Consider the following 18,899-nt stretch of genomic DNA (forward strand, 5'->3'; position numbering starts at 1 on the left):
TCCATTCTTAATCCCCATCCTGTTATTAGTACAGAATGTCCTCTGTGATGTTTCTCATCAGCAGCCTCATTTTCAACACGTCCCATATAAACTCCCTACAATAATAGGAAACAAAGTTTTAGATAAATATTAAGACATATATAACAAGATAAATTGTGGAAATGTTAAGTAATTATATTCATTTTCTTTCGAAAATCAAATATATACCTCTCCTTTGAAATGCAGGAAACTCGTATGGACTCTAATTGCCCCAACCATAGGTTGGTGCTGCAACACTTGATTAATAGCTTCTGCAGTCACCAAGTCCTCAACCCTCCCTGTGCCATTTTTCAGGAATATTTGCCGTATGCACTCGACTGAAAATCAATGTCCCAACTAGTCTCTCTTCTGGGATAGGCAGTGTCTTCAAACAAACCGAAGTTCTGCGCATATTGGAGAGCATCAATATGAGAGCCGTAATAGCACCCAAGAATTTCATCTCTTTCTCGGCCATTTTGTGCATAGTTAAAACTTCTTGGCATTTGGTCAGCAATTTGTTGGGGAGACAATTCAACAGGTGGTAGACTGTATTCTATCGCAAACAAAGCTGATACGGCGTCTGTTGTACTATATGCATAACAGATATCTTCAAAATTGAAATAAAAAATACAGTCAAATTATATATACTATGATAGTACACCATATTTTAAAAAGTATAATATAATCATACTTACGCATGGGACCCTGTGTTCGAATGTAGGGGAGAAGTATAGGAGTAGGCGCATCTCTCAAACTAAATTCAAAATCTTCAGATTCACCTGCCATATATGGTGGCTACAAAAAGAAAAAAAAAGAGAGCATTATATTAACACATTTGATGTATTATTGAACAAGATTTCTGATATGTCATTCTGTATGGCCAAACCCATCGGTGGCCCTCTAAAGTTGGCACCAACTTTCACAGACACCTAAACCAGGAGATGTTCATTTTAGACACCTAATGTAAGGGTCGAATGTGTCATCTATTTCTCTCCTTCAGCTCCAGATTATTATTAAGATGGGAATCTCTCCAATACATGAAGAGCATCTTGCTGGTATCGAAGGGATGTTCCACCAGTACTTCCGCCTATATAACATAAGCTACTTTGATACTCAGGACTATATGGCTTATCATACTGAACAAGACATCTAGAGAAGCCTAAATCAGCATAGATTTAGCTTCCTCATGAATTACCTTTATAACTTTGGCTTGGTGGAATTTAGTATGCATTTTCTGCATCATTTTGGACTTGAGCTGTTTCTTATTAACCCTTCCATAAGGTCTCTCAAAATTTTTTAGTTCTATTGTCATCAACATAAACAACAGCACAGACAGTCCAGCGTCTGAAACCTGTTGTGCAACAACAAGCCCAGCTAGGGCTACCATCAACAAAAACTAGATCTACGGAAGGGTCATACATAGGAAGCTCAAAATCAAGATTTTCATTCTTGTCTCAGGTACAACAACAACATACCTATGTTTCCAACAGAGGTTCAAAGGTTCTTGAAACTACAAACAAGATTTGAAGAAAGTTCCCTAATTTTCAGCTATGAACATCAAACTAGAACCAATAGTTTATCTAATAATCTAGAAAGTGAAAAGGGTCTAAGCAATTTCTTAAGATTTGCCATATAAGAGAAGTGTTACACTTAACAGAAGCTAAAACTCATGATATCAAGAGTACTTCCTAGAAGTTACATTCTTGGATTATCGAATTTCGAGACAAATTAAACTAAAGGAACAATCACTATAGTTAGAATTGGTTAAGCTACAATCTCATGGGACAGTTTTTTAGCACTAAATGCTACAATCTCATGGACTATTGTCATCCAACTCAAGGAAGTCAAAATGCCTTTCAGTTTAAACTCAGAGACAAGTATTACACATTTCTTTGCAACTATCTATCTGTATATACTTCAGCTCTCTAAAAACCATTCTCCGACTGCTCTCTAAGCAAACGGTCTCCATTAACGACTCTTTAGCCACCCAAATGTCACTCCCTCATCATCGGAAAATGAGTCTAACAGTGGACTTCTCCTCTCATTTTGCCAGTCATATATACCCAATGCAATTCCATAAAGTGGATGGAAGATAGAATGTACACACATCTTACAATTATCTTAGAAAAAGAAAAAAAGAGAAAAGATAAGTTACCAGTTTGGAGAAGAACAAAACTTGGATCTGAAGAAACACTAAGCAAAGAGACCCGTGAAGAAAAAAAAATCAAAAATATTAACTCAAATCAAAAACATACATAAAATGGAAGAAAATAAAATGAAGAAGAATAAGCGCTAACTCAAAGAGCCGAAAATGGAAAATGAGCGCTTCTTGTTTATGAGGAAAAAAAATGTTCATTATATGCTGCTAAAAAAGATCATAAAAGATTTCACTGAGTATATTGTTATTATTGTTTTATACCTTTACTGGATAGGGTTAAAGTTGCACACACACCGTCCTTCTCAAATTTCACTTGTGGAATTATACTGAATATGTTGTTGTTATTGTTAAATCAAAAGTTTATCGAAAATAGTCTCTCTATATTTTCACAAGCTAGAAAACAAGACTAGGTAGACACCAAATACTATTCACGAAATTGCACTAAATATATACATATTATGACATAAAATGAAAGATCAATTCCACATATGTTGTTATAGAAGGTGACTTTTACAAAAAGTTCTGACTATAGATCTCCTAAGGAAACATTGGAGGATTTTAATTATGAGAATGATGAAGCGGCTAAATTGTAAAAAATTGTCTGCGTCAAATATTTACATCAAATTATTTGAATATATCATCGTTAAAAGATAAACGAAAATGAAAATATATATGTATTAATCAATGATTTACTAATAACTATTTAAGATATGCCTCATATGTTTATTTAATTTTTTAAATCGTCGGATAACCGCGCGTTAGCGGCCACTTTAAATGCTTAACACCTTCTCAAAGTGGAAATAAGAACATCGTACCTTTTTCTCTGAATTTTTAAGACTTAAATCTGTTATGGTCTTTTAAATTAAGTTTTCTTAATTTCTTTAAAAAATTAAATAGCGACTCCTCTTTTACTAAAATTGATTTTTTCTTATAAAAATAAAATTAATTTTGCACTTTGTCTATTTTTTGACATAACACTAAAAACTCAATCGACCACAATCAGAAGAATAATAAAAATAAAATTAACGAAGCATTCATGCATGCATGCTCCTCCAAAAATAAAGACACGAAGTCCCAGATATATAATACAATATTTATTTTCTTGTTGCTATCACTAATAATGAAACAAACAAGGAAATCTTTGTTAAATCATATTAGTAACGGTCGTAACAAGTATTTCTTTCATCCTTGATTAGATGTCTTGGATTCAAGTTTGGAGTACGTATGGAATTGCCTTTGTTAAACTAGAGCTCTTTACCCTTAATGTGAATATTTTAGGACAAATCCAAATTTAATTTATCGAGCTCCAATATAATATATGAGAACATTGAATGAAAAATAAATTTAAAAAATTCATGTTAAAATAAAAGATTCTCTATTAAGTTCTTTTCGTTTTAATCTGTTTGTCTGGTTTTGATTTACTATAGAATTTAAGAAAGTAAAAAATATTGATCTTTCTAATTTTGTGATCTTAAACTAAAGATATATAAAATGTATTGAATTTGGCAATAAAAAGAAGAGAATTATTCTTTTTTAAAACGGATTAAAAAGAAAAATAAGACAAGACAATTGAAATGAATAAAGAATTTTATTATTTCCTTTGTCTCAATTTATGTAGCACTCTTACCTTTTTAATTTGTCTCAAAAAGTATATCACATTTTCATATATAATTAGAAACAATTCAACTTTAAAGTTCGATATATTTTTACTCTTAATAAAATAATTTATAATCACACAAAATATTTACAATTAATTTTAGATCGTAAGTTACATAAAAACAATTTTTTTAATATCAAATTAAATTATATTATATAAATTGAAACGGAACAATTATAAAGTATCTGATTTTGATAATTATAGAATGTCTGATTTCTAACTCCTAATAAAATATAGTATATTAAGACAAAAGCTAATATACTACTTTTTTGTGTAGCTTGAAATGGAAAGTTTTAGCGTCCCTATAAAAGTCAGCATGCATAGTAATGGTAAAATTGGTATTTCGAAAGTCAATAGCAAATACACCATGCTCACATATTTCTAACAAATGGTATAATCACATCCATAAAAAAGGAAATAAAAGAATTATGACATAAGCATGTATGAGGAACACAGATATCGATCCCATCCCCTTAAATTGGAACATTTGCTATTCATCAGTAGTGTGTTGTTTGCAGCCCTTATGTCACGGACCGGGCCATAACACTTAGGTCCATAATGCTGGGAGCTTCGCTTCATCCTCTTTCCACAAAGGTAACAATAATGGTTCTGGCATGCCCAGCAGAATATGTGATTGTTATTACCAGCCTGTGACCATGGCAACAAAGGAAAAAGGGCAACGAATTAGCGGAAAATGAAGAGAATACAACTGTTCAAAGCAATGGCGGATTCAAGATATGATTGGTCCAAATTTAAACCCTTCTCAAATAAATAATAAAAACCACATATGATTCATATTTTGACCTGATAAGTTTGAAAATAATATTTAAATCAACCCCGAGTTTACTATAACTAAACTCATAACTAGGGATCCAACTAAAATCCATACTTGTCTCGTCTGATTGTCCATCTAAAATAAAGATTATTATTTTTCATTAATATAAAATTTTCTATCAATTATATATTTTCTTGTTCATTCTCTCTTTTATTCTTAATTAGGATATCAGAGACTCAAACTTGTAATGAAGTGATATGTTCAGATAATTTTAATTTGTATTACTGTCAAGGTGGGGTGGGGTGTAACACCCCAATTGTTTTCACTAAGATTCGGACCATTCTTCATGTACGTATAGGATAGTACGCGACGATCTTAAAGTGCATGCATGAGTTAGGAGCAACTCCTAAGTAATTTAAGGGTATTACGTGTGATTTAGGGTCACAAGGGATCCCTAAAACCAAGCCAAGTCCAAAGAATTCATTTCGGCTAAGTTTCCGAATGAGTTCGTATAAGGGTCAACTTCCAACGACCATATCTCTTTGAATATAACGAACTGGGTGGCCCATGACCTATCAAATTCAAGGTCTTTGCGTCGTTTTTCCAACGCCACCAAGATTTCAATTTTTGGAGTTCGGAGTCAAAAGGTATGGCTATTTTACGATAGACTATCACTATAGAAATTTCAGGCATGGACCATCACTGCAGGAATTTCAGGCCTGGCACTCCATTGTTCCTAGAGAGGGACATGTGTATGCTCATGGGATTCGGATCAAAATTATGTAGCTTTATGCTAAATATGATTAAATCAAATGAACTATGGTAGAGTTTTAAACTCAAACTCATTTCTTCAAATCCTAAATCTGCTAGAGGTGGATGTAGAGCATCATCTATAAATTTATTTGAATCTATACCTAATAACTTTAACTTCGACTCTGTATAAGTGTATTAAATATTTAACTCCTTAATTGATTTTGAACCCCAATAAATCAAATGGGTTATAGTTGAATCCTAAACTTAAATTATAAAATTTAACTCTTAGGTGTAATAGTTAATCCCACAATTTTAGCATAAATTTTATCCTTGAATTTACTAATATCTATAAGCAAACGTGAAATAACATTTTATCTCGAATTTTTATCCATTATCCCTCCAATCAAATGACCTTGGAGTACTATTTCATTGGCTTAAGATTCACACAAAAGAAAAATAAATTCACCAATTACAAAGTAGTAAAAAAAGTTGTCATTTGTATAACGAGCAAATCTCTTATTTTTTTCAATCATCAACAGCAGTCCTCGTATGCTTCATGCTCAACTCCATCTTTTACAAAACTTGAAATATCCTACAAAATAACATAAAAAAGATATCAAATAATAAGATGAAAAACGATGGAGAAATAGTGCAATATATGCACCCCTCTAATAAGAAGATTACATGAATCAAACTATGGTTAAACTGAGAGTTATTTTTCTGGATGATCACTCAACTTACGATGAAGGATAATCATAGTACCTCAATTTTGTTTCGAGATACCTTAAATATTATCATTTACCATAAGTTGAGTGACCATCCAAACAACTAACTCTCAGTTTAATCATAGTTTGAGTCATGTAATCTTGTTATTAGAGGGGTGCATATATAAACTATTTCATCGCCTTTTTTTCCTTATTATTTTCGATATTGTTTTTGTGTTATTTTGTAGGAGATATGGATGGATCCGCTGCATGAAGCACAAGAGAACTATTGTTGAAGATGAAAAATAAAAAGAGGTTTGCTCCTTATACAAATAGCACCTTTTTTTTTACTACTTTGTAATTTGTGAATTGATTTTTCTATTTGTGTGTGAAACTTAAATCGATAAAATAATAATTCAAGGACTGTTTTCTTGGTGGAATAAGAAATAACAATCGGAGATAAAATATCTTTATTTCATTGATATTATTTTATTCATTTGGAAAACTGGGTCAAAAATATACAATGAGTAAAGACATGAATGAATGAATTAACTTAATTGTACTAAAATCAAACACTAATTAGGCTATAAGATAATATTTTGGTGGAGTTTGTCAAAATTAAATATGGAGGATCGAGTTCTTCTTCTAGAATGTGAAATGCATCCATGACAGAACTCCCTCAGAACTTACATCACAGAAGAAGAGAAAAAGTTAAATATGAGATTGTGAATTGTGAAAGTGTAAAACTAATTCATTCCACTTGGATGTGTACATTATATAGTTGGTGAAATGAAAATATATAATCCTAGCTTAACTAACTTATAACTACCTAATAGCTGGCAATAGCTGGCTAACTAACTGATTTGATCTAACTAACTGATAACTAAGCTAGGTAAATATATACATGAAATAATGCTGTAAAAATAATGTTGAATATCATCTCAATACCCTCCTCAAGTTGGAAGGGATGGAAGGACTGCCAACTTGCCAAGCACAGTTACATGCTCGACTCCAGTAAGTGCCTTGGTAACGACATCTGTTAGTTGATCAATAGTAGGAGTATGATGCAGAGAGATGAGACATTTATTTAACTTGTCCCTCACAAAATGGCAATCCACCTCTATATGTTTAGTCCTCTCATAAAACACAGGATTCTTGGCAATGTAAAGGGTTGATTGGCTATCACAAAATACAGGAATTGGAGTAGGAAAGGTAATGGTAAGTTCTTTAAGTAGTCTTTCAATTCAAACCAATTCACCAACAAACTTTCTAATGGACATATACTCAGCCTCAGCTGCTGATAAGGAAATATTCTCTTATTTCTTGGATTTCCAGCTGATAGGACAATTTCCTAGGAGCAGTAAGTAACCATTGACAATTTTTTTAGAATCAGAATAGAAGGCCCAATCAGAGTAAAAAAAATGCTCTAATGGTTTAACTTGGATCTTTAGACATCAAAAGGCCCAAGGTAGGATCACCCTTTAGATATCTTGATAGGAGAAAAACAGCTTTCAGGTGAGGTTCTCTGGGTGATTGCATAAACTAGCTTAGGTGTTGAACACCGTAGGAAATGTCAAGTCTTGTAATGGTGAGAAAATTCAGCTTGCCAATCAATTTTCTGTATTAAGTGGGATTTGGCAACAAAGTGACTTCCTTGGCTTGAAGTTTTACAACTGGATCCATGTCGTAATTACACAGTCTGACATATTTGATCGGTTATGATTACTTGGTCAGCATGTAATTGGGTGTAACTGGCAGGGGGTAGTTACACTCTCCAATTCTCAAGGGGAGGTTGTGAATTGCTATAATTATATGGTATAATTACAGACTGATTACTTTTTAATTTTTTCTTTATATTTCTATTTATATTTTTTTCGTTTTAATTTATTTTTTATTACTATTTTAAAATTCTTATTATTTTATTATTCTAATATTTTCTAAAAATATTTTTTTTTATGTTTCATTTTCTTCTCATTCTCAATCTTTACTTTATGTGATTATATGCAATTTTTCATATTACCATTTTTTTTAATTCTATGCTTATTTTTCAATAGCATAATTTTGTTAGTATTCTAATTTTTAAATTAAAGTAGAAGTCATTGTTAATAATACTTTAGACTTACGTTTTTTTTTCAAAAAAAAATAACATTCATGTACTTTGAAATTTGACATAAAAGTAGTATTTTGTTAAAAAAAAACAGTTTCATTTATTTTAGTATTATTGACTTGATATTTCACATTGCAAACCATTTATTTTTTAGTTAGACATGATAAATTATCTTTTTTTTCAAATGCTTTAATAATTTATGAAATTATATTTATAATATTAAAATTTTGTCAAACATGTTCAAAGAAATCTTGTATTTTTAATTTTTATAATAATTTAATTAAAATATACTAATTTTAAAAAATATAAATCAATTATTTTTTATAATATTAGTAAGAACATATGTTTATTAATTATATCTTAAATATTTATTAAATAACATTTATAAAGCTCTTATTTATCTAACATAAATTTTAATTTAGATAATTAATTTTTATTTTTAGAATGTGATATACCTTGTAGTTACACTATTGCAATCAAACAATACAGTTGTAAGGTGTTTCGGGTTAGGGCTAAAATTGCTCCGATCGATTGCAATGGCAGAGAATGTTAATCAAGGGAAGCGAAAATTGGAAGAACAGAGTAGTGTGAATGCTGGGAGCAAAGCTGTAGAAGATTACGATTCTGATGAGTATGATCATGATATGTATGTGGGGAATCGCAGGATGAATCGAGAAGTTCGGAAGGAGTATAACAGGCAGGTGAAGGAGAGTGAGGTAAATAATGCTTTTCTTTTTCTACTTGTATTTGTTTGTTTTGTTTTTTTGATTTTGAATTGTTGTCCGTCTTGTTGGTTTATGCAATTAGGGTTTTGATATCACTTTGGATTTGGATTTGGGTGTTAGTATTGGTGCTCCACTTGTTCCAGCACGGGGTGAAGAGAACAATCCAATGTTTACTGAGATATCATGCTTAGCCCTTGATGCTTTCAATTCACAGAATGTAAGTGGAAAACTGTTTTGTTCTTTTTTGGTTAGGCATAATACATATACGTACACACTTAAAATTATATAAAGTTCAACAATTAGATGCACACGTCCTCCGTGCTAATACACGTATGATGCCACAAATTGAATGTGTATGACGCCACATAGGATATGATGTCTACTTGTTCAACTTTTGGATAGTTTAATTGTCTACTTGTGCATATATACTAGGTGAGACCAAGTTAAAGGGCATATTTATGTATTATGCCTTTTGGATATTAGAGAGAAAAATATTATTTTTTTTCCATTTGTAATTCGGATTTTTTTTTCTTTCTTTTTATTAGAATAAAAGATACAAATTTGTTGAAAATGTGACTGTGAACACATCACTTGCTGCTGGATATTGGTGTCGTAACACATTTCTAGCAAAGGATTCTGATGCTCCCTACACTGTAAAGACCTTTCAAGCACGGGGGTTCTGGGGAATTTGTGGAGAAAGAATTATTGCATTTTGCAGGCTTAAGAAAACATCCAGTGATCAAGGTAAACTTTTTAATATGTATCACACCCCTTGTTATTTACATTGCTTATACTTATGCTTAGTAATATATAAACTTCCAATGTTTGTGGCCTCTCAAGATTACCTTGTTTCTTGTGGGTTTTTTGTTTTGCGGGGGAGGGTGTATATGGTTTTTCTAGCATACAAGTCATGAATTTATGCCTATGCATATTGCTACACAACAAATACAACTGCCTCAATTCCGAGGACGGCGGTATCACTATCCATTTATATACCATATGGCAACATTTATTGCTTATTTTAAAAACTATGTTGCTATTATTGTGTGTGCTTGCCGGAAACATCCATTGTTCACCAAAAGCTTTAAGCTCAAAACTTCACTGTTTGTTCCAACCAACACCATCACGGTTTCCGTATTGTTAGGTGAGAGAAGGAATGAAAAAAAATATGAATTATTAGATCTTTATAGTTATTTAGCGACAAGGATTTTGGCTAATTCACTTTTAAGAGCATCCCTGCCTTTATGGTTGAGTAAGGTTTATGATGAAAAGGGAGAGAGCGAGCCTCGTATACAAGGTGTCTAGAAAGCAAAATGTGTCCGACAAAGAGCATCTACTTATAAAAATCATTAGAAAAAAGTTCATGTTTAGTGGAAAGTGTAAAAAGAAGTAGAGAAGTTCCTACTTCCTAATGTCCCTTTGTGTGAGTCTTTGTTTCTTTTCTTTTCAAATTGTTCACATGAGAGTCAAATGGGACATTTCCTATGCTTCCTAATTAGGCTACTTTGGCAAACTCTTTAGTAGACGGGTTTTTTGTTTCACATCAAATGATGTTATACCTAAAACATTCAGCTCCCTTACCATTGCAACTTGTTTTTCTTGAGGGCAAGGTTTGCATTTTTCTGGTTTTCTAGGTGTTTGCTTTGTGCAGGTTAGAACTGCCATATTGTTTTGTATATATACATATTATGAGAAATTGATGCCTTAAATTTGAGTCAGCCCTGCTCGCTTTTCTTTGTTACAATTACTAACGTTATATTTTTGGCAGGTGATGAATACCCTCCCTATTCCAATGCTGATTTGAAAGCTAGACAGTGAGCTTGTCATCTCTTTAAGCTCGTGGGGTCTTCTACTCTTGTAGTTATTACAGTGAAAATGTAGTGTCATTTACTTGTGTTATTACTAAGAAGTGAAAAAACGGGGTTGTGATGTGTTTTCTACTGTTCTAGTTATTTTATTAAGAATGTAGGGTTATAGCAGCTTTAGCACAAGCACTTACAGATTTTGCGGTGCATACTCGACGGGGAAGGACGCACTAACATATAATGAATGGAGTTTCATATTCATGAAAAGTCAGGTCATTTCTTCTCTTTCTAATAACAAAAACATAATCGTTTCTGAGGTTTTTGATTGAGAATAAAATTCAAAAACAAACACTTGTACTCTTCCTTACGACAAAAAAGTACTCCAAATAACGAACTATCAGGCTTTCTGTTTTTTGGTTCCGCTACTGCTCGGAGCATCTTTTCCCTTCTTTTTCTCCCCAGAAGGTAATTGAACGATACCTTCAGGATAAGCTAATCTATATATCAATTCCCTCCTAACTTTAGCATACCCCTTATCACCCCAATTATCACCCCATTGATTCTTAATCTCAAAGTACTCTACTCCATTCTTAATTCCCCATCCTGTTATTAGTACAGAATGTCCTCTGTGATGTTTCTCATCAGCAGCCTCATTTTCAACACGTCCCATATAAACTCCCTACAATAATAGGAAACAATGTTTTAGATAAATATTAAGACATATATAACAAGATAAATTGTGGAAATGTTAAGTAATTATATTCATTTTCCTTCGAAAATCAAATATATACCCCTCCTTTGAAATGCAGGAAACTCCTATGGACTATAATTGCCCCAACCATAGGTTGGTGCTGCAACACTTGATTAATAGCTTCTGCAGTCACCAAGTCCTCAAAACCCTCCCTGTAACATTCTTCAGGAATATTTGCCATACGCACTCGACTGACAAATCCAATTTTCATTAATTGATTAGTAGTCCATAACAGTTCAATTTTTAATTTAATTGGTACTCCTTCAACGAGGAGACACATCTTTTTATTTGTCTTTTTTGTAATAATTTTCTAATTTATTTGTTGTTTTTATCAGACACGATTTTTCAATTTTGAAGGTTTTTCCAAACGAATTCTTATACTCAAGTTAAGCTTAGTACAATTTTTCACCCTCACACTGATGGTCAAACCGAGCATACTATTCAGACTTTGAAGAACATATTGAGAGCTTGTGTAATTGACTTTAAGGATAATCGGATGATCGTCATTGTCTTTTTCGTATTGATTTAAATCTAATAATTTCTCACCGCCTCAAACGAAGAGACACATGTTTTCATTTATATTTTTTTCTAATTGATTTAATTAATTTCTGTTTAAGGATTATACAAGGAAAGTAAAATTTGAGGGTTTGTTTTGGGGTTCATTTTCTTTTTTTCTATATAAAAACAAGGATTTGCAAACAAGTAATTTCCTAAAATAATTTGGTTTCTAGAAAATATTTGGTTTAAATAAGGAAAATTAAATATGTTGTTTAATTCAAATTGGATTGTTATATATTTTGAGAAATCAAACGGACTTAATTATTTATGATAAATATTTATTAGCACACAATTTTATACTAATCAATAAAAAATGACATATCTCTTAATGTACATAGTTTAGTGCTTGTCGCGACAAAAAAAAATCTTTAATATTTTCTATTTTAGCTTATTTTTATTTGACTTATTTTACTGTAAAGTATAAGAGACTACAAGTAGGCATCTATTCATCAACATGCCTGCTTGTATGACAAGGGTATTTCTAGTATTATTTAACTTTTTATTATGATCCGTCACTTGATCTTGAAAAAGAGGGAAAAATCTAGAGTTTTGGAGAGGTTTGTAGAAGACTCTAGATTCTTGTAGAATATTGTAAGAAAATCTTGAAAGACGTAGAGTCCTCTAGAATTCTCTAGAGTGTGTAGAAAATTCTAGAGTAAAAACTTTTTAGTAAATATGAAAGGACTTGTATATCAATTTTTATTTACACTTAAGCTCTTTAGGAGTAGTATAAATAGAGGGGACATTCATTTGTAACAAGCCATCCAGAAATCAAGCATTCTTCCAAGTAATACAAAGTTTCTTCATAAAAGCTCTCTTTTCTTTCTTACAATCTAGCGTTCCCTTAGCGATCTAGTCTTAAAGGCTTACTTGAGCTTGCAAGATCGTGAAAGATTCATGAGTAAATTGTCAAGTGCCGCACGTAGGAGGTCTTAGTTGAAGTCTAAGTCCGTGACAACGTGGTATCCGAGTAAGGTTCTACTAAGGGATATGACAAGTGAGGGAGATATCAACTCACCCTCGGCCCTAACAAATTTGATACGGCTTCTGTTGTACTATATGCATAACAGATATCTTCAAAATTGAAATAGAAAATACAGTCAAATTATATATACTATGATAGTACACCATATTTTAAAAAGAATAATATAATCATACTTACGCATGGGACCCTGCGTTCGAATGTAGGGGAGAAGTATAGGAGTAGGCGCATCTCTCAAACTAAATTCAAAATCTTCAGGTTCACCTGCCATATATGGTGGCTAGAAAAAGAAAACAAAGAGAGCATTATATTAACACATTTTATGTATTATTGAACAAGATTTCTGATATGTCTTTTGTATCATGTAACAAATTGTTAATCATAGTTACAAAAGGAACAGTTCCCTTTGTCATTATCTCTATTCTACAAGTATTTGAAACATGAGATAAAATCAATCTTTAGAAGAATATCCATACCAAATCAAAAGAATTCTCTTTGAACTCTCCTTTCTGTGAGCCACAAATTACAGGAAGGGGGCTTACCATTGGGATTACACAATGCTCATCTTCTTCAATGCTTTTAACTTTTATATCCCAAGTGACTCAAACGAGCCAACATTCTTTCTTGGATATAGTCCATACGTAATCTAGAACGAGCTACAAGGGAGGTTTCTTCAAGACATGTTCTGTTCGACGAAAATGGTATGGCATATAAAAAAGCTGGAACTTTTCTATTTCTCTCCTTCAGCTACAGATTATTATTAAGATGGTAATCTCTCCAATACATGAAGAGCATCTTGCTCAAAATCAAGATTTTCATTCTTGTTTCAGGTACAACAACAACATACCTATCTTTCCAACAGAGGTTCAAAGGTTCTTGAAACTACAAACAAGATTTGAAGAAAGTTCCCTAATTTTCAGCTATGAACATCAAACTAGAACCAATAGTTTATCTAATAATCTAGAAAATGAAAAGGGTCTAACCAATTTCTCAAGATTTGCCATATAAGAGAAGTATTACACTTAACAGAAGCTAAAACTCATGATATCAAGAGTACTTCCTAGAAGTTACATTCTTGGATTATCGAATTTCGAGACAAATTAAACTAAAGGAACAATCACTATGGATAGAATTGGTTAAGCTGCAATCTCATGGGACACTTTTTTAGAACTAAATGCTACAATCTCATGGTGTATTGTCATCCAACTCAAGGAAGTCAAAATGCCTTTCAGTTTAAACTCAGAGACAAGTATTACACATTTCTTTGCAACTATCTATATATACTTCAGCTGAAGGGGAGCCTTGGAGTAACTGGTAAAGTTGCTGTCATATGACCAGGAGGGTTCAAGCCTTGGAAACAGCCTCTGACAGAAATGCAAGGCAAGGCTGCGTACAATAGACCCTTGTGGTCAGGCCCTTTCCCGGACCCCGCGCATAGCGGGAGCTTTAGTGCACCGGACTGCCTTTTTTATATATACTTCAGCTCTCTAAAAACCTTTCTCCGACTGTTCTCTAAGCAAACAGTCTCCATTAACGACTCTTTAGCCACCCAAATGCCACTCCCTCATCACCGGAAAATGAGTCTAACAGTGGATTTCTCCTCTCATTTTGCCAGTCATATATACCCAATGTAATTCCATAAAGTGGATGGAAGATAGAATGTACACAGATCTTACCATTATCTTAGAAAAAGAAAAAAAGAGAAAAGATAAGTTACCAGTTTGGAGAAGAACAAAACTTGGATCTGAAGAAACACTAAGAAAAGAGACCTCTGAAGAAAAAAAAATCAAAAATATTAACTCAAATCAAAAACATACATAAAATGGAAGAAAAAAATATGAAGAAGAATAAGCGCTAATTCAAAGAGCCGAAAATGGAAAATAAATGTTCATTATATGCTGCTAAAAAAGATCATAATGGTACGTACTGAAATGGACGTAGTGATCTGCAGTACTATTCATTTTGTCTTATTATCAAATCGATTTATAACAATATTGTTGTTGCTGTTGTAAAATTATCATTTTATTTCTATTTTACTGTTGTTATTACTGTTTTTCTTCTTCTTTTATTTGGGATTCATGCACTTGAGTCGAGCGTCTAATTTCGAAAACAGTCTCTCTCCCTCTACGAGGTAGTGGTAAGATCTGCGCACATTTTATCCTCCCTAGACCCTATTTTGTGAGATTTCACTGAGTATATTGTTATTATTGTTTTATACCTTTACTGGATAGGGTTAAAGTTGCACACACATCATCCTTCTCAAATTTCACTTGTGGAATTATACTGAATATGCTATTATTATTGTTAAATCAAAAATTTATCGAAAATAGTCTCTTTATATTTTCACAAGCTAGAAAACAAGACTATGTAGACACCAAATACTATTCATGAAATTGCACTAAATATATACATATTATGACATAAAATGAAAGATCAATTCCACATATGTTGTTATAGAAGATGACTTTTACAGAAAGTTCTGACTATAGATCTCCTAAGGAAACATTGGAGGATTTTAATTATGAGAATGATGAAGCGGCTAAATTGTAAAAATTGTCTGCGTCAAATATTTACATCAAATTATTTGAATATATCATCGTTAAAAGATAAACGAAAATGAAAATATATATGTATTAATCAATGATTTACTAATAACTATTTAAGACATGCCTCATATGTTTATTTAACTAGTAGTATAAAGTAATGCAGATAAATATTTACCCAAATTGAGTGGTAGAACAACTGAAGTGATTTTTTTCCCCAGTACTTATTTAAAATTTAGGTTAAAGGACATTTTTAGTGATAATCAGGGATACAATTTAGATTTTTTAATTCTTTTTCATCATTTCGATTTCTCTTCAGTATATATATGATTTAAAAATATCATGTAAGATTAACAAGTATAAATTAGAAAAAGATATCATATGCATATTTTCATACGTAGGATAAAATTCCTTAAACATGTTTATTTCTTGAAAGGTGACGAATCAAGAGAATATAAAAGACGACAAGAATAAAAATTCATCCTGCTATTTTACAATAGTGTAATTATGAAACTTCTCATATTTTGCTTCTTCCTTTTTATTTTTTTTGAAAAAATACTTTTTAGTTGTTAAACACAATTTCATATTTTACTAGCTTTATTTTCTATTCATCAATAATATACTGTAATATTTATTATGAAAAATACATTTTAAACACATATCTATCTTTTTGTTATTTTAAAGTGTATAACAAATTAAATCATTATTTTATATTATTATTATATTCATAATTTTACCTCTTAAAGCTCTGAATTTGCTGAATATCGTGTATATGGAAGACTTTACTTATCATAAAAGTAGTACTTAGGTGAAATGTTAAATTAGACTTTTGTCTCTCAATGTTTAAATTTAAGTAAACTTTACCTAAATCCCATAATGGAAAAGTTTAATTACTATACATCCCTCATTGTATCAAAATTACCCGATATCCCCTTTTTTTCAACTTTTCTGATACGTTAGATTTGTATCTGATACATCAATTATCCAATCAGTAATTAATGAAGATCATCTATTTATGGATAGTATCTTAATATAAGGGATGATTGGTTCTTCAAATCAATTAGTGATCTAATTAATGGGATTAATTTGGTTAAAAAAAGAACGGTTGTGCAGTTGAAGATTTAAGCCAAAAAAAACAGAGCATAAAAACAAACCAACTTCGTTTCCATTTTTTTTTCAGTTTGGGTTATGTATCTGATATATCAGTTATGTATATGATACATCAATTGTTAAAAAAAACAATTGTTATGTCCATGAAGATTCAAGCCAAAAAACATAGCGTCGTCTCGAATGGAAAAAACAGAGCATCAATTCATACCGAAGTTGATTTCAATTATTTTTCAACTTTTGCTGATACATAAGTTATGTATCTGATACATAACTTTAGCTATATAATAGTTAATGCACATCAGCTATTTATGGATAAAAGATTGGCTCTTTATATCAATTACTGATCTATTAAAGAAGGCGACAGTTATGTAGATGAATTTTGAAGTCAAAAGTCAGAGCATCGAGTACAAGAAAAACAACAGAGCATCAATTCAAAGCAAACTTCGCGTTTCATCAATTAATCGATATGAATATCCCGATACTACTGAGATATTCTGGAGTTTGACAATCCGATATTACTTATGAACAATACAAAAGTGATGGAATCGTTGTCGGTGACAATGTATCTTACTCAAATTTAAAAGCAACAATCGCTGCTGAATTGAGTGTGGATGAATCAGAGAAAGAAATTGAAATCCGATACATAGTTGAAGGTAACTCGTCGCCAATATATATTCGTAATGATATGGGTGTTAATCTTTACGTAGAGTTGAAGAAGAAAGAGCCTGGTTTCGTGAATTATCCCCTGTGCATATCAAGCTTTGATATAAAAAGATGTGAGATAAAATCATTCGACAGTACATCTGGAGCAATCGTTTGTGCCGAATCAAATGCGAATGAGTTCCATAATTTTGGTTTAGAAGAATCTGGTAAAGTTGCAAGTTGTTATATTGCAGAATTGGAGTTGACGAACTACATAGATGATACAAATGGTGCGGAAGTGAAGGAGAATCAATTCTATAAGGATAAAGCAACTCTAGTTGATGTAATGGCCAAATACAAAATCAATAATGAATTTAATTTCAAGGTTAAAAGATCCGACAGTAAAAGGTATGCGCATATTCTGCATTTGAAAATTTTGATGTTGGATAGTATCCAACAGTATATATCAGATACATATTACTGTATGTATCTGATACATTCTTAAAGTAAAATAATTTTTCATGTCATTATACATCAAAACTACATTTCTGCATCTGGAAATTTTGATGTTGGATAGTATCCAACAGTATGTATCAGATACATATTACTGTGTGTATCTGATACATTCTTAAAATAAAATAATTTTTCATGTCATGATACATCAAAACTCCATTTCTGCATTTGGAAATTTTGATGTTGGATAGTATCCAACAGTATGTATCAGATACATATTACTGTGTGTATCTGATACATTCTTAAAGTAAAATAATTTTTCATGTCATGATACATCAAAACTCCATTTCTGCATTTGGAAATTTTGATGTTGGATAGTATCCAACAGTATGTATCAGATACATATTACTGTCTGTGCATGATACATTCTTAAAAAAAAAAAAATCATGTCATGATACATCAAAACTACATTCCTGTAACTCAGTTAAAAATGATAATAATGCTGTCAGTATGTATCAGGTTCATAATACTCTATGTATCAGATGTTTTTTTTTAACAATACATACAAAGAAGCATGTATCAAGTACATGGGTTGACACACTTCCTATCAGTATGTCATTGTATTTGTTGATATTATAAATGAAAAAATATTGATATGATACATGTCATTTTTTTAATACAAATGCAGTTATGTGATAGTATGCCTTTCAGAAGGATGTTGTTGGAGAATGAAAGCTTCATGTTGAAAAAAAAACGGATATATTCAAAGTTAGATATTTCAATAGTGAACATTCATGTGCACTCAGAGATAGGATTTTCAACAAAGTTCATGCTACAAAGGCTTTTGTTAGTGCATTCACAGCCCCTAAATTGGTTAATCATAAGAGAATTGTCACCCCTAATGATATACGAGAGGATATTAAATCAGCGTATGGAATTGATATTACCTATCAACAGGCATGGCGTTCAAAAGAGCATGCTTTGCAGATGTTAAGGGGAAAACCTGCTGATGGATATAGACAGCTGCCTGTATATATACATATTCTAAAAACTGTATATCCAAATTCGTACATAAGTATGCACAAGTCATCAACTGATGAATTCATGTATTTGTTAATAGCGTTAAGGCCCTTGATGAGGGGGTTTCAGTTTTGTCGA

At 31.7% G+C, this 18,899-nt stretch overlaps 2 protein-coding genes, 1 long non-coding RNA gene and 1 pseudogene across 3 annotated transcripts; 1 reads left to right on the forward strand and 3 right to left on the reverse strand.

Moving 5' to 3' along the window:
* Nucleotides 1-25: 25 nt before the first annotated feature.
* LOC129905029 (uncharacterized) lies at nucleotides 26-804 on the reverse strand (annotated as a pseudogene).
* A 7,864-nt stretch (nucleotides 805-8,668) lies between these two features.
* LOC129870011 (uncharacterized) lies at nucleotides 8,669-10,876 on the forward strand. The gene is made up of 4 exons (XM_055944575.1): nucleotides 8,669-8,888; nucleotides 8,980-9,114; nucleotides 9,443-9,641; nucleotides 10,666-10,876. The coding sequence occupies exons 1-4, from the start codon at nucleotides 8,709-8,711 to the stop codon at nucleotides 10,713-10,715; spliced, it is 564 nt and encodes a 187-aa protein (XP_055800550.1). The 5' UTR covers nucleotides 8,669-8,708; the 3' UTR covers nucleotides 10,716-10,876.
* An 87-nt stretch (nucleotides 10,877-10,963) lies between these two features.
* Nucleotides 10,964-11,655, reverse strand: LOC129870012 (uncharacterized). Its single transcript, XM_055944576.1, has 2 exons — nucleotides 11,494-11,655; nucleotides 10,964-11,381 (listed from the first exon to the last, which is right to left on the reverse strand). Exons 1-2 carry the CDS (start codon nucleotides 11,632-11,634, stop codon nucleotides 11,100-11,102), a joined length of 423 nt encoding a protein of 140 aa, XP_055800551.1. The 5' UTR covers nucleotides 11,635-11,655; the 3' UTR covers nucleotides 10,964-11,099.
* Nucleotides 11,656-13,053: 1,398 nt separating this feature from the next.
* On the reverse strand, nucleotides 13,054-14,762 carry LOC129904980 (uncharacterized). Its single transcript, XR_008770543.1, has 3 exons — nucleotides 14,711-14,762; nucleotides 13,174-13,273; nucleotides 13,054-13,085 (listed from the first exon to the last, which is right to left on the reverse strand). It is a non-coding gene; the product is annotated as an uncharacterized LOC129904980 (long non-coding RNA).
* Nucleotides 14,763-18,899: the final 4,137 nt, after the last annotated feature.

This window comes from Solanum dulcamara, chromosome 10 (assembly GCF_947179165.1).
Source record: "Solanum dulcamara chromosome 10, daSolDulc1.2, whole genome shotgun sequence".
Lineage (NCBI taxonomy): Eukaryota > Viridiplantae > Streptophyta > Magnoliopsida > Solanales > Solanaceae > Solanum > Solanum dulcamara.